This window comes from Mesoplodon bidens (assembly GCF_964165515.1).
Source record: "Mesoplodon bidens genome assembly, chromosome: 18".
Lineage (NCBI taxonomy): Eukaryota > Metazoa > Chordata > Mammalia > Artiodactyla > Ziphiidae > Mesoplodon > Mesoplodon bidens.
In genome coordinates, this window is record NC_138175.1 from 4057747 (window position 1) to 4080473 (window position 22727).

The 22727-nt window shown below is 44.5% G+C and overlaps 1 protein-coding gene across 1 annotated transcript in view; it reads left to right on the plus strand.

The window, feature by feature from the left end:
* GINS2 (GINS complex subunit 2) overlaps positions 1-22727 on the plus strand; it is a 25869-nt gene continuing 3142 nt past the window's right edge. Inside the window, exons 1-4 of the mRNA XM_081216442.1 lie at positions 1-187; positions 416-530; positions 19662-19761; positions 22590-22716. Coding sequence (XP_081072568.1) covers positions 98-187; positions 416-530; positions 19662-19761; positions 22590-22716 — 432 coding nt within the window. The 5' untranslated portion in view covers positions 1-97. The remainder of the gene's footprint in view (positions 188-415; positions 531-19661; positions 19762-22589; positions 22717-22727) is intronic.

Sequence of the window (22727 nt, forward strand, 5' to 3'; positions counted from 1 at the left end):
TTGCTCGGTGGCGGGAAAGCGGTGGTTGCAGCGCGTCTTCCCGGACGCTGAGGGGCCCGAGGCGGCGGCGAGTCCCGGACTGGCTGCGGGCCCCACTATGGACGCGGCCGAGGTGGAGTTTCTGGCCGAGAAGGAGCTGGTCACCATTATCCCGAACTTCAGTCTGGACAAGATCTACCTCATCGGGGTGAGACCCGCCGGGCCTCCGGCTCTCCCTGGTCGGTTCCCGCTTCCGGGAGGGGGGCTGGGCGGCGGGTCCAGCGCCCACAGGTGTCGTCGGGCGGCGTTCGGGACCCAGCGCAAACGAGCGGTGGGGCGCGGTGGGGCCGAGAGCGCGCTCGGGCTTCAGCCCGTGGACAGCAGAGGTCCAGCGATGCAGTTTTGAGGGACGGTGTGTGTGTGTGTTTGCTTGCAGGGCGACCTGGGGCCTTTCAACCCCGGCTTACCAGTGCAGGTGCCTCTGTGGCTGGCGATCAACCTGAAACAGAGACAGAAGTGTCGGCTGCTCCCCCCCGAGTGGATGGACGTGGGTGAGGACGTGGAGGGGGAGCGGGGTGTGGAGGGGGAGCGGGGTGTGGTGGGGGAGGCGGGCCGTGGGGGCCGGGGTCGCCCTCCCGCGGGTGGAGGCAAGCGGTCCTTCCACGGACGCAGCGTCGCTCATCAGGTGAAATCAATGAATGCTTCCCAGCCTCAGCTGCGAGAGGCCGCGGACCACTGTTAGTAATGGTCGTTTGGGGTGTGTCTACAAATTCTAGTTCTGGTTTTGATTTTAAGATATTTCCACAAGCTTTTATTTTATTTTAATTCTAGTTTTATATTGCAGTATAGTTGATAAACAGTGTTGTGGTAGTTTCAGGTGTTCAGCAAAGTGATTCAGGTACATATACATGTATCTATTCTTTTTCAAATTCTTTTCCCACCTTGGTTATTACAGAATAGTGAGCAGAGTTCCCTGTGCTGTACAGTAGGTCCTTATTGATTATCTATTTTAAATATCATAGTGTGTATATGTCAACCCCAAACTGCCAGTTTATCACTCCCCTCCACCTTTCCCCTTTGGTCACCATAAGTTTGTTTTCTAAGTCTGTGAGTCTGTTCACGTTTTGTAAATAAGTTCATTTGTATCATTTTTTTTAAGATTCCACATATAAATATTATCATATATTTGTCTTTCTCTGTCTGACTTATCTCACTTAGTATGATAATCTCCAGGTCCATCCATGTTGCTGCAAGTGGCATTATTTCTTTCTTTTTTAATGGCTGAGTAATATTCCATTGTGTATATGTACCACATCTTTTTTATTTTTACATCTTTATTGGAGTATAATTGCTTTACAATGGTGTGTTAGTTTCTGCTTTATAACAAAGTGAATCAGTTATACATATACATATGTTCCCGAATCTCTTCCCTCTTGCGTCTCCCTCCCTCCCACCCTCCCTATCCCACCCCTCCAGGCGGTCACAAAGCACTGTTCTGATCTCCCTTTGCTATGCGGCTGCTTCCCACTAGCTATCTACCTTACGTTTGGTAGTGTATGTATGTCCAAGCCTCTCTCTCTCTTTGTCACAGCTTACCCCTCCCCCTTCCCATATCCTCAAGTCCATTCTCTAGTAGGTCTGTGTCTCCATTCCTGTCTTACCCCTAGGTTCTTCATGACATTTTTTTTCCCTTAAATTCCATAAATATGTGTTAGCATACAGTATTTGTTTTTCTCTTTCTGACTTACTAAACTCTGTATGACAGACTCTAGGTCTATCCACCTCATTACAAATAGCTCAATTTCATTTCTTTTTATGGCTGAGTAATATCCCATTGTATATATGTGCCACATCTTCTTTATCCATTCCTCTGTCGATGGACATTTAAGTGGCTTCCATGTCTGGGCTATTGTAAACAGGGCTGCAGTGAACATTGGGGTGCATGGATCTTTTCGAATTAAGTTTTGTCCCGGTAGATGCCTGGGAGTGGGATTGCTGGATCATGTGGTAATGCTATTTTTAGTTTTCTGAGGAACCTCCATACTCTTCTCCATAGTGGCTGTATCAATTTACTTTCCCACCAACAGTGCAAGAGGGTTCGCTTTTCTCCACACTGTCTCCAGTATTTATTGTTTGTAGGTTTTTTGATGGTGGACATTCTGACTGGTGTGAGGTAATATCTCATTGTAGTTTTGATTTGCATTTCTCTAATGATTAGAGATGTTGAGCATCTTCTCATGTGCCTGTGGACGTGTGTATGTTTTCTTTGGAAAAAAGGCTATTTAGGTCTCCTGTCTGTTTTTTGATGGGGTTGTTTGGTTTTTCTTTCTTTCTTTTTTTTTTTTTTTTTTGGTATTGACCTGCATGAGATCTTTCTAAATTTTGGAGATTAATCTTTTGTTGGTCACATCATTTGCAAATATTTTCTCCCATTCTTTGGGTTGTCTTTTCATTTTGTATATGGTTTTGTTTGCTGTGCAAAAGCTTTTGTGTTTAAAGAGGTCCTGTCTGTTTATTTTTATTTTTAAGTTTTATTTTATATTGGAGTATAGTTGATTAACAGTGTTCTGTTTGGGACTTCGCTGGTGGCGCAGTGGTTAAGAATCCGCCTGCCAGTGCAGGGGACACGTGTTTGAGCCCTGGTCCAGGAAGATCCCACATGCCGCGGAGCACCTGAGCCTGTGCGCCACAACTACTGAGCCTGCATTCTAGAGCCCGCAAGCCGCAACTACTGAGCCCGCGTGCCACAACTACTGAAGCCCACGCGCCTAGAGCCTGTGCTCTGCAACAAGAGAAACCACCGCAATGAGAAGCTGGCGTGCGGTAACAAAGACCCAACGCAGCCAAATAAATAAATAAACAAAACAAAACAATGTTGTGTTAATTCCAGGTGTACAGAAAAGTGATTCAGTTATACATATACATGTATCTATTCTTTTTCAAATTCTTTTCCCATTTAGATTACTAGGATATTGAGCAGAGTTCCATGTGCTATACAGTAGGTGCTTGTTGGGTATCTATTTTAGATATGATAGTGTGTATATGTCAATTCCAAACTCCAGATTTATCCCTCATCTCCATTTCTCCCCTTTAGTAATCATAAGTTTGTTTTCTAAGTCTTGTGAGTCTGTTTCTGTTTGGTAAATAAGTTCATTTCTCTCATTTTTTTTAGATTCTTCATATAAGCGATATATGATATTTGTCTTTCTCTGTCTGGCTTACTTTACTTAGTATGTTAATCACCAGGTTCATCCATGTTGCTACAAATGACATTATTTCATTCTTTTTTTATTTTTAATTTTTTTTATTGAAGCATAGGTGATTTTTTTTAACATCTTGATTGGAGTAAAATTGCTTTACAATGGTGTGTTAGCTTCTGCTGTATAACAAAGTGAATCAGCTCTACATATACATATATCCCCATATCTCCTCCCTCTTGCGTCTCCCTCCCACCCTCCCTATCCCACCCCTCTAGGTGGTCACAGAGCACCGAGCTGACCTCCCTGTGCTAGCATGGGTGATTTACAGTGTTGTGCTAATCTCTGCTGTACAGCAAAGTGACTCACATGTGTACACATATATACATTCCTTTTTTTTCTTTTTTTCTTAAAGAGTGGTACATTAGATCATTTATTTGTGGCAAGACAGACATTTCCATAGTGCATTTTTTCCCATAATAGAAGCTTTAAATATTCCCTTATTTTCCTTAGAAATTTGATTTTTGCTGGAAATGGACTAGATTTTTCAAGGTTTTTAAAAAAAACTTTTTATTTTTGTTTATTGAAGTATATGTGATTTACGGTGTTGTGCCACTGTCTGCTGTACAGCAGTGACTCATTTATACACATTTATTTTTTATATTCTTTTCAATTATGCTTTATCCCAGGACATTGAATATAGTTCACTGTGCTGTACAGCAGGACCTTGCGGTTTATCCATTCTCTATATACTAGTTTACATCTGCTAACCTCAAACTCCCAGTTGATCCCTCTCCCCCACCGCCCTCCCCCTTGGCAACCACAAGTTTGATCTCTTATGTCTGTGAGTCTGTTTCTGTTTTGTAGGTAGGTTCATTTGTGCCATATTTTAGATTCCACATATAACTCATGGTATTTGTATTTCCCTTTCTGGCTTATTTCATTTAGTATGATAATCTCCTGGTCTATCTGTGTTGCTGCAAATGGCATTATTTCTTTCTTCTTAATGGCTGAGTAATACTCCATTGTATATAGGTACCACATCATCTTTATGCATTCATATGTTGATGGACATTTCGGTGGCTGACATGTCTGGGCTAATTGTAAGCAGCACTGCAGTGAATATTGGGGTGCATGTATCCTTTCAAACCATGGTTTTCTCCAGATATATGACCAGTAGTGGGATTGCTGGGTCATATGATAACTCTATTTTTAGTTTTTTAAGGAACCTCCATACTGTTCTCCATAGTGGCTGTACCAATTTACATTCCCACCAACAGTGTAGGAGGGTTCCCTTTTCTCCACACCCTCTCCAGTATTTATTGTTTATAGAGTTTTCAATGATGGCCATTCTGGCTGGTGTGAGGTGATATCTCACTGTAGTTTCAATTTGCATTTCTCTAAGAATTAGCGATGTTGAGCATTTTTTCATGTGCCTGTGGACATCTATATGTCTTCTTTGGAAGAAAGTGTATTTAGATCTTCGCCCATTTTTTATTGGGTTGTTTGTTTTTTCGATATTGAGCTACACGACCTGTTTGTAAATTTTGGAGATTAATCTTTTGGTGGTCACATCGTTTGCAAATACTTTCGCCCATTCTGTGGGTTGTCTTGTCATTTTTCTTATGGTTTCCTTTGCTTGCAGAAGCTTTTGAGTTCAGTGAGGTATCATTTGTTTTTTTTTTGTTTGTTTTTGTTTTAATTTTTAAAAATATTTATTATTATTATTTTTTATTTATTTGTTTTGGCTGTGCCAGGTCTTTGTTGTGGCATGCGGGCTTCTAAGTTTTGACATGTGGGCTTCTTAGTTGTGGCCTGCGGGCTTCTTAGTTTTGGCATGCGTGCAGGATCTAGTTCCCTGTTCAGGGATCAAACCAGGGTCCCCTGCATTGGGAGCTCAGAGTCTTTCCCACTGGATCACCAGGTAAGCCCCTTTTTGTTCTTAATTTTTATTTTATATTGGAGTATGTTGATTAACAATGTGTTATTTTCAGGTTTACAATGAAGTGATTTAGTTAGACATGTATGAACTCTTTTTCAAATTCTTTTTTCATTTAGGTTATTAGAGAATGTTAATCAGAGTTCCCTGTGCTGTACAGTAGGTCCTTGTTGGTTATGGATTTTAAATATAGTAGTGTGTACAGTAAGTCCCTACATATGAACCTTCAAGTTGCGAACTTTCAAAGATGGGAACGTGCGTTCACATGTCCAGTCACGTCTGTTAGTTCACGTGTCTGGTGTACATTGCCGTGTGCGTGCATCCTCTAGAAGTGGTTGTGCTTTGGTGTACTTTACTGTATAGAGTACACTAGTACAGTATCTTTATTTCAAGCTCAGGATGTCCGGAAGCAAGCATAAAAGCAGTGGTGATGTAGCTGGTACTGCTAAGAAGTGCCAGGCAATAACAGTGGAAACAAAAGTGAAAATAATTGAGAGTGGAGCGAGGCGAAAAGATGGCAGACGTCGCTCATTCTCATAACAAGAATCGTTCAACCACCAGCACGATCCTGAAGAACAAGGACAAGATCATGGAACATGTGAAGTCTGCTGTGCCGATGATGTTGACAGTAATATCAAAGAAGCGTGGAAAAGTGATGGAGGGGATGCAGAAACTTCTCAGTATGTGGATGACGGATCAGCATTAGCATCGAGTCCCGCTCAGTTTAATGCTGATTCAAGAGAAAGCCAAAAGCCTTTATGAAGACTTGAAGAAGCAACACGGTGAAGAATCAGAGGGCATATCTTCTAATGCCAGCCACGGCTGGTTTCATCAGTTCAAGACTGGAGCCAACTTCACAAGGTAAAAGTAAGTGGTGAGGCAGTGAGTGCAGATATAATAGCTGCCCGGGAATTTCCTGAAACACTGAGAAATTATTGATGAAGGCATGTATTTACCCGAGCAGGTTTTTAATGTGGATGAGACAGGACTGTACTGGAAGAGGATGCCAGACTGAAGTTACATCAGTAAGGAGGAAAAGTTGATGCCGGGCTGTAAAGCAGCAAAGCGTAGGCTAACTCTGTTGTTTGATGGCAATGCTTCTGGTGATATGAAGCTGAAGCCTCTGTTTATCATTCAGAGAACCCAAGAGCCCTTAAAAACGTAGCCAAGGGCTCTCTTCCTTTTGTGTGGAAGAGTAACCCCAAAGCCTGGGTTATACAGGCCATTTTCCAGGATTGGTTTTTCTACCATTTTATCCCAGAGGTAGAGAAACATTGCTTGGAGAAGTACATCCCGTTCAACATTCTTTTGCTGCTCGACAGTGATCCGGGCTACCCCCCATTCATGAATGACTTTCATCCCAACGTCAAAGTAGTGCATCTGCCACTGAACACCATGTCGCTCATCCAGGATATGGACCAGGGAGTTATAGCGACTTTCAAGAAATATTATTTACGTCACGCTTTTCGTCAGGCAGTAAAGGCGAGTGACCAAGCAGGAACAACTTTGTGACAGTTCTGGAAGGACTGTAACATCTACACGACCGTAAAAAAGATTGACTTTTCTTGGCCTGACGTTATGGCCATCACCATGAATGGGGTTTGGAAGAACCTTTGCCCACAGTTTGTTCACGATTTTCTTGGATTTGAGAAGGTGGATGAGGAGTCCAAAGAGGTCTTCAGCAACGTGGTGACCCTCAGCGAGAGGCTGGAGCTAGATCTGCAAGAGGACGACTTCATTGAACTCCTTGCTGTGCAACACGAGGAGCTCACTACTGAAGACCTGATGGAATTGGAGGTCCTGAGAAAGGACAAAGACAAGAGGAAGAAGTCACTGAAGAATCGAAGAGATTCACAACACAGGAAATTGCAAGGGGATTTTCTTTACTGAGGGGGCACTGTTGGTTTTTGAGGCACAGGACCCTAACGCAGAACGGTACACGAAGGTTGCAGCAGCCGATCAGAATGCAGTCCAGCGCTACCGTGTCATCTGTGAGGAGATAAAAATAACCACTACCAAGACATCACTGGATCATTTTTTCAAGAGGGTAGATAGAAGCGATCCAGCAAAGAACCAGAACCTGTGCCGTGAACGTCAGGCGTGAGTGAACTTGCAGCTTGCCCTCCATCTCCTGTTGCTGAGGGTCCTTCAGCTCTATCATGTCCCACCTCCTCTCCCTCCTCCAGTCAGGAACTCTTCTTGCCTGTTCACTCGATGCCAGCTCTGTATGCCAGCTGTTGTACTGTACTACTGTACTTTTCAAGGTACTGTACTGTAAGGTTTTAAATGTTTCTTTATTTTTTGTGTTTGCTTTTATGTATTATTTGTGTGAAAAGCATTATAAACCAATTACAGTACAGTACTATATAGCCTATTGTGTTAGTTGGGTACCTACGCTAACTTCGTTGGACTTCTGAACAAATGGGGCTACGAATGCCCTCGTGGAACGGAACTCGTTTGTATGTGGGAAACTTACTGTGTATGTCAACCCCACACTCCCCAATTTATCCTTCCCCTACATCTTTTTCCTTTGGTAGCCATAAGTTTGTTTGCTAAGTCTGTGAGTCCGTTTTTGTTTTGTAAATAAGTCCATTTGTATATTTTGTTTTAGATTCCGCATGAAGCCGTATCATATGATATTTGCCTTTCTCTGTGTGGCTTACTTCACTTAGTATGATAATCTCCAGGTTTGTGTTGCTGCAAATGGCATTATATCATTCCTTTTAATGGCTGAGTAATACCCCATTGTATATATGTACCACATCTTCTTTATCCATTCCTCTGTCAGAGGACATTTAGGTTGCTTCCATGTCCTGGCTATTTTAAGCAGCGCTGCAATGAACGTTGGGGTGCATGTATCCTTTCGAATCATGTTTTTTTTTCCAGATATATGCCCAGGAGTGGGATTCCTGGGTCATATGGTAGCTCTATTTTTAGTGTTTTTTTTAAGGAACCTCAATACTGTTTCCCATAGTGGCTGTACCAGTTTACATTCCCAGCAACAGTGTAGCAGGGTTCCCTTTTCTCCACACCCTCACCAGTCTTTATTATTTGTAGACTTTTTGGTGATGACCATTGTGACCAGTGTGAGATGATATCTCATTGTAGTTTTGATTTGCATTTCTCTAATAATTAGCGACGTTGAGCATCTTCTCATGTGCCTGGGGCCATCTGTATGTTTTCTTTGGAGAAAAGTCTGTTTAGGTCTCCCGTCCCCCCCTTTTTTTTTTTTTCCGATACGCGGACCTCTCACTGTTGCGGCCTCTCCCGCTGCGGAGCACAGGCTCCGGACGCGCAGGCCCAGCAGCCATGGCCCACGGGCCCAGCCGCTCCGCGGCACGTGGGATCTTCCCGGACCGGGGCACGAACCCGCGTCCCCTGCATCGGCAGGCGGACCCTCAACCACTGCGCCCCCAGGGAAGCCCTGTCTTCTCGTTTTGTTTATGGTCTCCTTTGCTTGCAGAAGCTTTTGAGTTTAATGAGGTCCCATTTGTTTATTTTTGTTTTAATTTTTCTTTTACTTTGGAGTTTAATTGATTAACAGCGTTGTTATTTTCTGGTGTACAGCAAAGTGATTCAGTTATACATATACATGTCTCTCCTCTTTTTCAAATTCTTTTCCCATTTCGGTTATTACAGCATAGTGAGCAGAGTTCCCTGTGTTACACTGTAGGTCCTGTTGGTTATTTATTTGAAATATAGTAGTGTGTAGATGCCAGTCCCATACTCCCAGTTTATCCTTCCCCTCCACCTTTCCCCTTTGGTAATCATAACTTTGTTTTCTAAGTCAGTGAGTGTGTTTCTATTTTGTAAATAAGTCCATTTGTATATTTTGTTTTAGGTTCTGCATATAAGTGATACCATGTGATATTTGTCTTTCTGTGTCTGGCTTACTTCACTTAGTATGATAATCTCCAAGTCCATCCACGTTGCTGCAAATGGAATTATTTTATTTGTTTTTTAAAATCAAAGTATCGATGATGTGTAATGTTGTGTGCATCTCTGCTGTACAGCAAAGTGACTCGGTGATTCACATATATACATTCTTTTTTTTACATATTCTTTTCCATTATGGTTTATCCCGGGAGGTTGGATGTAGTTCCCAGTGCTAAACAGTAGGACCTTGTTTTTTATCTGTTCTAAATATGATAGTTTGCAGCTACCAACCCCAAACTCCCAGTCCATCCCTCTCTCCCTCCGCCCGTCCCGTTTGGCAGCCCCCAATCTGATCCCTGTGTCTGTGAGTCTGTTTCTGTTTTGTAGATAGGTTCATTTGTGCCATATCTTAGATTCTACGTGTAAGTGATATCACATGGTATTTGTCTTTCTCTTTCTGACTTACTTCACTTAGTATGATACTCTCTAGTTGCATCCATGTTGCTGCAAATGGCATTATTTCGTTCTTTTTTATGGCCAAGTAGTATTTCATTGTATATACGTGCCACATCTTCTTTATGAAGATGGACATTTAGGTTTCTTCCATGTCTCAGCTATTGTAAGCAGTGCTACCATGAACACAGTGGTGCGTGTATCTTTTTCAGTTATACTTTTGTCTGGGTATATGCCCAGGAGTTGGGTTGTTGGATCATATGGTAGTTCTAGTTTTAGTTTCTGAGGAACCTCCATACTGTTCTCCACAGTGGCTGCACCAGCTTACATTCCCACCAAGAGTGTAGGAGGGTTCCCTTTTCTCCGCACCCTCTCCAGCATTTATTGTTTGTGGGCTTTTTGATGATGGCCGTTCTGACTGGTGTGAGGTGATGTTATAGTTCTGATTTGCATTCCTCTAATAATTAGCGATGTTGAGCACCTTCTCATGTGCCTGTGGATGTCTGTATGTTTTTTTTGGAGAAAAGGCTATTTAGGTCTCCTGTCCATTTTTTGATGGGGTTGTTTGCTTTTTTGATATTGAGTTGCATGAGCTCTTTGTAAAATTTTGGAGATTGATTTCTTGTCGGTCCCATCCTTTGCCAGTATTTTCTCCCATTCTGTAGGTTGTCGTTTCGTTTTGTTTATGGTTTCCTTTGCTGTGAAAAGCTTTTGAGTTTAATGAGGTCCCATTTGTTTATTTTTGTTTTGGTTTTAATTTTATATTGGGGTTTTGTTGATTAATAATGTGTTAGTTTCAGGTATACAGTATAGTGATTCAGTTTTACATATACATGTATCTACGCTTTCAAATTCTTTTCGCATTTCAGTTATTACAGGATAGTGAGCGGAGTTCCCTGTCTTATACAGTAGGTCCTTGTTATTTATTTGAAATAGAGTAGTGTGTATATGTCAGTCCCGTACTCCCAATTTATCTTTCCCCTCCACTTTTCTCCTTTGGTAACTGTAAGTCTATTTTCTAAGTCTGTGAGCCTGTTTCTATTTTGTAAATAAGTCCGTTTGCATATTTTGTTTTAGATTCTGCACATAAGCTGTATTGTATGATATTTGTCTTTCTCTATCTGGTTTACTTCACTTAGTATGATAATCTCCATGTCTGTCTGTGTTGCTGCAAATGGCATTATGTCATTGCTTTTAATGGCTGAGTAATACTCCAGTGTATATATGTACCACATCTTCTTTATCCATTCATCTGTTCGTGAACATTTAGGTTGCTTCCCTGTCTTGGCTATTGTAAGCAGCACTTCAGTGAACATTGGGGTGCATGTGTCCTTTCAAACCGTGGTTTTCTCCAGATATATGACCAGGAGTGGGATTGCTGCATCTTATGGTAGCTCTATTTTTAGTTTTTTAAAGACCGTCCATAGTGTTTTCCATACTTACTGTACCAATTTACAGTCCCACCAACAGCATAGGAGGGTTCCCTTTTCTCCACACCCTCTCCAGTATTTATTGTTTGCATACTTTTTTTTTTTCTCCGATACGCGGGCTTCTCACTGTTGTGGCCTCTCCCATTGTGGAGCGCAGGCTCAGCGGCCATGGCTCACGGGCCCAGCTGTTCCGCGGCACGTGGGATCGTCCCGGACCGGGGCACGAACCCGCGTCCCCTGCATCAGCAGGCAGACCCTCAACCACTGCGCCCCCAGGGAAGCCCTGTCTTCTCGTTTTGTTTATGGTTTCCTTTGCTTGCAGAAGCTTTTGAGTTTAATGAGGTCCCATTTGTTTATTTTTGTTTTAATTTTTCTTTTACTTTGGAGTTTAATTGATTAACAGCGTTGTTATTTTCTGGTGTACAGCAAAGTGATTCAGTTATACATATATATGTCTCTCCTCTTTTTCAAATTCTTTTCCCATTTCAGTTATTACAGCATAGTGAGCAGAGTTCCCTGTGTTACACTGTAGGTCCTGTTGGTTATTTATTTGAAATATAGTAGTGTGTAGATGCCAGTCCCATACTCCCAGTTTATCCTTCCCCTCCACCTTTCCCCTTTGGTAATCATAACTTTGTTTTCTAAGTCAGTGAGTGTGTTTCTATTTTGTAAATAAGTCCATTTGTATATTTTGTTTTAGGTTCTGCATATAAGTGATACCATGTGATATTTGTCTTTCTGTGTCTGGCTTACTTCACTTAGTATGATAATCTCCAAGTCCATCCACGTTGCTGCAAATGGAATTATTTTATTTGTTTTTTAAAATCAAAGTATTGATGATGTGTAATGTTGTGTGCATCTCTGCTGTACAGCAAAGTGACTCGGTGATTCACATATATACATTCTTTTTTTTACATATTCTTTTCCATTATGGTTTATCCCGGGAGGTTGGATGTAGTTCCCAGTGCTAAACAGTAGGACCTTGTTTTTTATCTGTTCTAAATATGATAGTTTGCAGCTACCAACCCCAAACTCCCAGTCCATCCCTCTCTCCCATCGCCCGTCCCGTTTGGCAGCCCCCAATCTGATCCCTGTGTCTGTGAGTCTGTTTCTGTTTTGTAGATAGGTTCATTTGTGCCATATTTTAGATTCCACGTGTAAGTGATATCACATGGTATTTGTCTTTCTCTTTCTGACTTACTTCACTTAGTATGATACTCTCTAGTTGCATCCATGTTGCTGCAAATGGCATTATTTCGTTCTTTTTTATGGCCAAGTAGTATTTCATTGTATATACGTACCACATCTTCTTTATGAAGATGGACATTTAGGTTTCTTCCATGTCTCAGCTATTGTAAGCAGTGCTACCATGAACACAGTGGTGCGTGTATCTTTTTCAGTTATACTTTTGTCTGGGTATATGCCCAGGAGTTGGGTTGTTGGATCATATGGTAGTTCTAGTTTTAGTTTCTGAGGAACCTCCATACTGTTCTCCACAGTGGCTGCACCAGCTTACATTCCCACCAAGAGTGTAGGAGGGTTCTCCTTTCTCTGCACCCTCTCCAGCATTTGTTGTTTGTGGGCTTTTTGATGATGGCCGTTCTGACTGGTGTGAGGTGATATTATAGTTCTGATTTGCATTCCTCTAATAATTAGCGATGTTGAGCACCTTCTCATGTGCCTGTGGATGTCTGTATGTTTTTTTTGGAGAAAAGGCTATTTAGGTCTCCTGTCCATTTTTTGATGGGGTTGTTTGCTTTTTTGATATTGAGTTGCATGAGCTCTTTGTAAATTTTGGAGATTGATTTCTTGTCGGTCCCATCCTTTGCCAGTATTTTCTCCCATTCTGTAGGTTGTCGTTTCGTTTTGTTTATGGTTTCCTTTGCTGTGAAAAGCTTTTGAGTTTAATGAGGTCCCATTTGTTTACTTTTGTTTTGGTTTTAATTTTATATTGGGGTTTTGTTGATTAATAATGTTGTGTTAGTTTCAGGTATACAGTATAGTGATTCAGTTTTACATATACATGTATCTACTCTTTCAAATTCTTTTCGCATTTCAGTTATTACAGGATAGTGAGCGGAGTTCCCTGTGTTACAGTAGGTCCTTGTTATTTATTTGAAATAGAGTAGTGTGTATATGTCAGTCCCATACTCCCAATTTATCTTTCCCCTCCACTTTTCTCCTTTGGTAACTGTAAGTCTATTTTCTAAGTCTGTGAGCCTGTTTCTATTTTGTAAATAAGTCCGTTTGCATATTTTGTTTTAGATTCTGCACATAAGCTGTATTGTATGATATTTGTCTTTCTCTATCTGGTTTACTTCACTTAGTATGATAATCTCCATGTCTGTCTGTGTTGCTGCAAATGGCATTATGTCATTGCTTTTAATGGCTGAGTAATACTCCAGTGTATATATGTACCACATCTTCTTTATCCATTCATCTGTTCGTGAACATTTAGGTTGCTTCCCTGTCTTGGCTATTGTAAGCAGCACTTCAGTGAACATTGGGGTGCATGTGTCCTTTCAAACCGTGGTTTTCTCCAGATATATGACCAGGAGTGGGATTGCTGCATCTTATGGTAGCTCTATGTTTAGTTTTTTAAAGACCGTCCATAGTGTTTTCCATACTTACTGTACCAATTTACAGTCCCACCAACAGCATAGGAGGGTTCCCTTTTCTCCACACCCTCTCCAGTGTTTATTGTTTGTATACTTTTTTTTTTCCGGTACGTGGGCTTCTCACTGTTGTGGCCTCTCCCATTGCGGAGCACAGGCTCCGGACGCGCAGGCTCAGCGGCCATGGCTCACGGGCCCAGCCGCTCCGCGGCATGTGGGATCCTCCCAGACCGGGGCACGAACCCATGTCCTCTGCATCGGCAGGCGGACTCCCAACCACTGCGCCACCAGGGAAGCCCTGTTTGTATACTTTTTGATGTTAGCCATTCTGACTGGTGTAAGGTGATATCTCATTGTAGTTTCGATTTGCATTTCGCTTATAATTAGTCATGTTGCGCATCTTTTCATGTGCCTCTTGGCCCTCTGTATGTCTTCGTTGGAGAAAAGTCTATTTAGGTCTTCCCCCTTTTTATATCGGGTTGTTTGGTTTTTTGGGTATTGATGTGCATGAGCTGTTTGTAAATTTTGGAGATTAAGCTTTTGTCGGTCACAACGTTTGCAAATATTTTCTCTCATTCTGTGAGTTGTCTTGTCATTTTCTTTATGGTTTTGTTTGCTTGCAAAAGCTTTTGAGTTTAATGAGGTCTCATTTGTTTATTTTTGTTTTTATTTCCATTATTTTAGGAGACAGATCAAAAAGATTTCGCTGTGATTTATTTCAGCGTGTTTTGCGTATGTTTCCCTCTAAGAGTTTTTAGTATCCCAGCCTTACACTTAGGTCTTTAATTCTGTGTGAGTTTATTTTTATGTATGCTGTTAGACAGTGTTCTAGTTTCAGTCTTTTACATGTAGCTGTCCTGTACACACTGGTACACTGAGTACCAGTGTAGCACCACTTATTTAAGAGAATGTCTTTTCTCCATTGTATAGGCTTACCTCCTTAGTCGTAGATTAATTGGCCATAAGTTTGTGTGTTTGTTTCTGAGCTTTCTTTGATCTATATTTTTTGTGTTTGCCTGTAACATACTTTTTTTGATTACTATAGCTTTTTGTAGTATAGTCTGAAGTCAGGGAGCCTGATTGCTCAAGTTTCGTTTTCTCTTGTCAGGATTCCTTTGGCTATTCCGCATGTTTTTTGTTTCCATACACATTTTAAAATGTTTTGTTCCAGTTCTGTGAAAAATGCCACTGTTAATTTAATAGGGATTGCATTGATTCTGTAGAATGACTTGGGTAGTATAGTGATATTGACAACATTGATCTTCTAGTTGAAGAACATGGTATATCTTTCCATCTGTTTGTATCATCTTTGATTTCTTTCATTAGTGTGTTAAAGTTTTCAGAGTACAGGTCTTTTGTCTCCTTAGGTAGGTTTATTCCTGGGAATTTTATTCTTTTTGATGTGCTGGTAAATGGGGTTGTTTCTTTAATTTCTGGTTCTGATCTTTCGTGTTAGTGTATAGAAATGCAACAGATTTCCGTGTATGTATTTTGTATCCTGCCACTTTGCTGAATTCATTGATCAGCTCTTGTAGTTTTCTGGTAGCATCTTTAGGATTTTCTATGTATAGTATCCTGTCATCTTCAAACAGTGACGGTTTTACTTCTTTTCCAATTTGGATTCCTTTTATTTCTTTTTCTTCTCTGATTGCCATGACTAGGACTTCCAAACTATGTTGAATAAAAGTGGAGAGGGTGGGGCTTCCCTGGTGGCACAGTGGTTGAGAGTCCGCCTGCCGATGCAGGGGACACGGGTTTGTCCCCCCGTCTGGGAAGATCCCACATGCTGTGGAGCATCTGGGCCCGTGAGTCATGGCCGCTGAGCCTGCGTGTCTGGAACCTGTGCTCCGCAATGGGAGAAGCCACAACAGTGAGAGGCCTGCGTACCGCAAAAAAAAAAAAAAAAGTGGAGAGGTTGGACATCCTTGTTCTTGATCTCATAGGAAATGCTTTCAGGTTTTCACCGTTGAGTATGATGTTAGTTGTAGGTTTGTCATATATGGCCTTTATTATGTTGAGGTAGGTTCCCTCTATGCCCACTTTCTGGAGAGTTTTTATTATAAATTGGTGTTGAATTTTACCAAAAGCCTTTTCTGCATCTATTGAGATGATCATATGGTTTTGTTTGTTTGTTTTTGTTTTATTTATTTATTTATGGCTGACTTGGTTCTTCGTTGCTGCGCGCGGGCTTTCTCTAGTTGCGGCGAGCGGGGGCTACTCTTCATTGCGGTCCACAGGCTTCTCATGGCGGTGGCTCCTCTTGTTGTGGAGCACGGGCTCTAGGTGCACGGGCTTTAGTAGTTGTGGCTCGTGGGCTCTGGAGCCCAGACTCAGTAGTTGCGGCTCGTGGGCTCTAGAGCTCAGGCTCAGTAGTTGTGGTTCACAGGCTTAGTTGCTCCATGGCATGTGGGGTCTTCCCAGAACGGGGCTCGAACCTGTGTCCCCTGCATTGGCAGGCGGATTCTTAACCACTGAGCCACCAGGAAAGTCTGATCATATGGTTTTTATTCTTCAGTTTGTTAATATGGTGTATCACACTGATTGATTTGCAGATATTAAAAAATCCTTCCAACTTTGGGATAATCCCACTTGATCATGGTGTATGATCCTTTTAGAGTATTGTTCAATTCGGTTTGCCGGTATTTTGTTGAGGGTTTTTGTGTCTGTTCATCAGTGATATTAGCCTGTAATTTTCTTTTTTTTATGGTATCTTTGTCTGGTTTTGATATTAGAGTGATGGTGGCCTTATAGAATGAGTTTGGGTGTGTTCTTCTCATTGCAGTGGCTTCTCTTGTTGCAGAGCACGGGCTCTAGGCACGACGGCTTCACAGGCCTCTAGAGCGCAGGCTCAGTAGTTGTGGTGCACGGCCTTAGTTGCTCCGCGGCATGTGGGATCTTCCTGGACCAGGGCTCAAACCCGTGTCTCCTGCATTGGCAGGCGGATTCTTAACCACTGCGTCACCAGGGAAGTCCCGATGAACCTTTAAAATGTTACATTAAGTGGGAGAAGAACCAGACACAAAGACCAACTATTGTATTCTTCTATTTATATGAATTGTTCAGAGCAGGCATATCCACAGAGACAAAGAAGATTAGTGGTTGCCTAAGGATGAGGGTTTGAGCAGGTGATGGAACCATTATGGGCTTCCTTTTGGGGTGATGACAATGTTCTGAAGCTGATTGAAGTGATGGGTGCACAACTCTGTGAATATACTAAAAACCATTGAATGGGTGAATTGTATGGTATGTTGATTACGCCTCAGTAAAGCTGTTGGAAAAAAACCGAAAAGAAAATACCGCATCAAAGAGGCACACGGTCTTCATCCTGAACCGTTGCAGTCTTTTTCTCACCCCGGAGCTATGAATGGCGCATTACTAGTAAAGAATGAATGTCACATTTATTTGGGGTCGGGGTTGGGGGGCATATGAAATTTGAAAAGCCTCTGAGAGATTTTGATTATCCCCTTCCCTTTGGAAATCACCCAGGGGTACCTGCCTCCTAGAAGCTAGGACACTTGGAGCCAGGTGCACTCAAATACAGTTTAAGAAAGATTGCTCGGGCATTTTGTCTTTACTTCCTGTCCCAAAGGGGTGTGTGAATCTGGTGGTCCTGAAACATGACAGGAAACTCCAGTCCCTTCTGCTCTGAAGGGCTTTTTTTTAAGCAGGGACCTCCCCACCCGCCCACCAGGCCCTGGTTCTGTTGCCACTGCATCCCTTTCTGTCAGTTTTGGCCTATTCTAACCCAGGTGACAGAGGGCAAGAGCCTGTGTCGTGGGAGGGCCAGAGTCAGAGAGAAGGTGCGGAGACAGTTTGCCTGAGGCTTCTCATACGCCTGGGCAATCCTGCGGTGACAGGGAGTGCAAATCACTAGTCAGTCCGTGGGTCCTGCCCGGGAGCCAGCTGCTGCTTCTGCCGCTGTAGATTAGTTCTACCTGTTCTTGGATGGCATATGAATGGAATCATCTGGCATGTCAGTTTTTCTCTGACTTCTCTTATTCATCATATACTGTCGTTGAGATTCGCCCCTGTTGTCGCACGTGTCCTTACGTCATTCTTTCATCGCTGAGTAGTGTTTCCTTCGCTGTGTGAGTATTCCACAGCTGGATCCCCCATCCTTCTGTTGGTGGATATTTGGGTCGCTTCCCATTTTAGGCTACTGTGAAGAAGGCTGCTTTGAGCAGTCGTGTCTGAGTCTTTTTGCGGGTATGTATTTTTATTTCTCTCGGGTAAATAAATACCTAGAGTCGTGGAACTGCCAGCTCGTAGGGCAGACGGTGCTTCACTCTGTGAGAAACTGCCCGGGAGCCCTGCAGAGCAGTCGAGCCCCTCCTCTAACCCAGCGGAAATGTACGAGTTACTGTTGTTCCGCTCCTGGCCGTCACTGGGTGTTGTCGGTCTTTTTGATTCGTTGCAGGGTGTGAACAGAGGTGTTTCATACCCTGACTTAGATGTGGAAAAGAAAGAGACTCGGTCTGCGCTGTGGAGATGAGTGTGGGGAGAGGGCGGTGGGGGGTTAGCCCGGCAAGAGCTCAGGGTGGCTCGACCAGTGAGTTGCTGGAAGCGGGCGGATGCGGTTGGCATCTAGGCGTATTTTGAAGAAAAGGATCAGCAGGATTTGCTGAAGGACAGACCGTGGGATCAGAGGGAAGAGGTGGGGGTGCCCACCAGGGTTGCTGGCGGGGCTGCTGTCTCCTGAGACTGGGCGGATCGCAGGGACCGTGTGGGCTAGGGTGGGAGCCGGGAGGGGGTTTGAACATGCGACCCTGGAGGTGCCTGTTAGACATCCAAGTGGCAATATTGTGGGCAGCGGGGCGTCTGAGTCAGGAGGTCAGGGGAGGGGCTGAGCTGGGATTCTAGGTGTGGAAGGCGTCCTGAGAGCATAGGTGGCGTTTAAATGAAGTGCAGTGAGAACACGTGGGATGCGGGTATAGGCGGTGGAGAAGGGCTGAGGGCAGGAGCTCTGTGCTCCTTGTGCCGAGGTCAGGAAGGCCTGGAGGAGGCGGGGAGATGAGAGGAGAACTTGGTGAGAGCGGTATCCCAGACGCCAAGTGATAAACACACCCCAAGGACTGGCCCTTGTCAGACGTGACGAGGCCTGAGATGTGGCCGTTGGGTTCGGCTGAGCAGAGGTGGTGGCCTCGGTGAGCCGTGTCAGAGGGTGGGATAGTCGCCCGCCCGAACAGTTAATGCCGATGTCGGGGAATTCTTGAAGTTTCGTTGTGAAGGGCATGAGAAATGAACTGGTAGCTGGAGGAGGATTTGGTGTCAGGGGAGGGTTTTCTTTTTAAGCTGGAAGACGCTGCATCGAGTTTGATGGAATGCTCCGACAGCGAGGGCACGAGGGGTCACTCGGGGGTGAGGACAGGTGCCGGAGCGTGTCCTGTGCGGGTGAGGGGAGGGCCAGCGCGCCCCTTAGAGGATGCGCGGCGGTAGTGCGCGGAGCCCCGCGAGGCGCTGGGGAGAAGGCGTGGAGAGGGCGGGCAGGATGGAAAGTGAGAGGGCGGCTGGAGCCGGGGCGTGTGAGGATTGCAGGGCAGCACCGAGGGCCCCTGGAGATGGGTGGCCAGTCATTTCAAACGAGGCCCCACTGCAGAGTTCTGTCTGCGTGTCCCTTCACCCTAGCGTGCAGTGGCGGGTTCAGGACTCGGGTTTTCTCAGGCCAGGAGGAAGGACAGAAGGGGAGGGGGTGAGGCGTGTGGAGGTTGTTCCTGTGGATGGAATGGGACTCAGCAGTTTGATTCCAGATGTGGGGCTTTCAACCCTGGATTAGTTGTGAGTTGTCTTGCTCTCTTCTGAACAAGGTTTAATATAAATAAGTAAATTTCTCCAGTCACTGGTTACTGTCATCACTGCTTGCATCAAAGGTAGAATACTTCACTCTTTACCTAAGAAAAGGACTTCAGACTCTGACATACTGTTGTTTTCAGTCATATATTCTGCAGGCCCAGCAATAACAATAACCCAAATCTACCACCTTCTCTAAGAGAAGTGCTTGAGGAAATCAGCCCAGTGATGTCTAGTTAGTGATATGTTATTTCAAAAAGTGGGTTTTTTAAATGTATTTTTTAGTTGATTGACTAGGTAATATAGGTACTTGGTAAATTTGGAAGGTTTTAAAACTATATTTTGCTCATGGTCATGGTAAAATGTACACACTTCTGAATTTCAGAAAAGTTGGAGAAGATTCGGGATCATGAACGAAAGGAAGAAACTTTTACCCCTATGCCCAGCCTTTACTACATGGAGCTCACCAAACTCCTGTTAAATCAGTAAGTACCTCTCACTTCTTTGAACCCACATGCACGACGGAACCCCCAGTTCCCAGCCCACCTCCTTTCGTGCTCCACGCTCATGACCGAGGGAAGTGGTAGCTCTGGCCCCCGGGTCCTCAGGCAGTAGTCTGGGAGTCGGTGGTGGGCGCGCACACACTGGCGGGCTCTGTCTCTCCCTGTTTCTCTTTTTTCCCTTTCTCCACCCTTCCCTCTCCTGGTGAATCCCGTGGTTCTTTCCATTCTGCGTCCTACCTGTCACTTGATATTGGACTCCAGTAACAGCCCATCATCTCTAGCAGTAGCCTTTTTCTTAACTGCAAATGTTTTATTAGTCGAGCTGCACCCCTTTTCTCCTTTGGGCCTGTGCATCTGCGTTCTTGTATCTCTTGCACAGGAAGGGGCCAGGGGTCGCATTTTCCTTTGACCCTGGGCTAGAAGGCAGGTCCACTGGGGCAAAACTGTTTTCCCTCATCCAGTTCAGGCTCCCCATGGGCTTCTAATTCATTCTCCGCCTTGCAGCCGGAGTGGCCTTTCAGAGATACAGCTGCCACGTGAGTCCCTTGCTCCTCGGAGCCTCTCTAGGGTCTGAAGTCCTGATCATGGTATTCGAAGCACCACATAGCCTGGTTCCCTTCTCCCGTCTCTCACCACTCTCTGCAGTCCTTCCCTCCGATGCTCTAGGGTCCAGGCTCACGTTGGCCTCCTTCCCTTCTTCACACGTGCCCAGGTCCTCAGAGTGCACAGGCACACACGTGTGTGTGTGTATGTGTATGTGTGTACACACCGTCCTTCTGCCCAGTGAGTCCACCTATTCCCCGCTCCCTCCTCGGGTTTAGCATGGCAGGTCCTCCCTCCCAGGTTACGTGTACCTGTCCTCGTGGCAGCTCTGAACCCCTCTATAGCACTTGTCAGGTGTAACTCTCTAACTGCTGTCTGCCTGTGCTGTTCCCACCCCCGGGTCTCACGGGCAGGGACCGTCTTGCGTGCCCCCGCACAGTGTCTGCTACTCACATGTCTGTGGAATCAATGAATGCATCAGTGCACGGGGCAGGCAAGTGTGGCTGCTTAGAATGTAATTTGCACAAGGTTAAGCTTTTGAAGCCCTGAGCACCTTTTTATTGATGGAGTCCAGAGCAGAACCAGAACAAAAGTTGGAAGCTCCCTACTGCCTACCGAAGAGCAGCAGGGGCGGGGGGCCCACCTTGTGGCACTGTGGAATTCAAGTGAAAATCTGCATAACGTGGACTTGTCCTTGAGTTGACACGTGGCTGCAGTTGTGTAGTTCACAACATTCTCAGCATTCAACATGCTAAGCGTCCCACCAGGTAGTGGAGGTGGTCATGTAGGCTTGAGTTCCAGTTTTGTGGGGAAGAGATGCGACCCTGTTGACAGATGTGGTATAACCCCGCAGTGTGTGCTCATGCTGTTCAGAGTGTGTCGGGGTGCCACCCTCATGCCTGGTGCTGCCAGAGAAGGGATCCCTGGCTTGGAGGCTGAGGGGAAGTTTACTGGAGGAGAGGGCAGTGTAGGTCGGAGGACAGAAGGTGGAAGGGCCTGGATTTGTGGAGCAGGGCTGTCGGGACCTGCACGGACTGAGCGAGGGCAGGGCGGTGGCCGCGGCGTCCCCAGGAGGGTGTTCGGGCAGGCGGGCGTCATCCGGAGGATATGACACGGCTGCTGTTGTAGGGGAGTGTGACTTCAGAAGGGAGGATCTGGGGGCAGAGGGGAGGCCTGTTCACCTTCAGTGTTTGAAGTTCAGTGCGTTACGTACGCAGTTCCTATCGAAACCCTTGTTTCATAATTCCTTAGAGCCATCCATTCAGTGACGGGACCTCGGTTCTGCAGTGCAGGTCACGAGGAGCTGGGGTCCTTTGTTCTTTAACCTGCTGTTCAGAGCGTAAGATCCAAATGTTTGGGTCTTAAATAAAATCTACTGTATCAACTGTATACTACTGATTCTCCATCTACTCATCTTGAGCTAATTCTAGCCTGTGGAGAGAGCCTTGCCAGCGTATCCTAGGATGCCTGGTGATGAACGGTGTTGGCTTTTGCTTTTGTCTTCTAGTTTGTCTCTTCCTTCAAAGGTTAGTTGTTTAAAAATGTGTCACGCAGACCCAAAAAAAAAAAAAAAAAAAAATCTGTCACGCAGGAAGGCTCTTAGTGCGGCCCTGCTGACTCCAGTCAAACTTTTACCCAGAATTCGCTGTGTATAGGTGTGCTGTTTATGCTCATTTGCGATTTGTTCTGTGACTTTTGCAAATGTATCTTTGTTTTCTCTGTAGAGTGGGACAGTCCCTATCCTTCAGGGATTTTGTGAGGATAGAAGTGCCTGGCACAGAGCCTTCGTCTTCTTTCCCTAGTGGGTTGTAGCCCTTGGATAACAACAGATGGGGTATTAGCATTAGAGGTCATGACCGCTGAGCCAGCCTTTGAAAGAAATTCATTCTCGATGGAAATTCTATAGCATAGAACACTCAGTTATCCTGAGTCAGAGGAGGACCGACTCAGAGCTTCTTCTCCAAGATCTAATTTTTTTTGGTGAATAACAGAAGTCCTTGTACCACAGCTTGCCCAGGGACAACTAACATGAGCACAGATAACTCGGTGAGGATCACGGCTGAATTTTCTCGGTGCCAAGCTTAACTGCTAGAAATCCTTACATTTTAAAAAAATGAAAAAGCGAAACAAATTTTGAGTCTAGAACAGCTTGTGCATTTTTGCCTAAATCCAAGCAGCGTTTACACAGAAGCCACTTCTATCTGGAAGTTGCCTTAGTTTACTGAGTGCTTCCTTATGCGATGTATTTCACCTTTTGCTTCCTTTAGTGCTTCAGACAACATCCCGAAAGCAGACGAGATCCGGACCCTGATCAAGGACGTGTGGGACACTCGCACAGCCAAGCTCCGGGTGTCTGCTGACAGCTTCGTGAGACAGCAGGAGGCCCACGCCAAGGTGGGCACGCG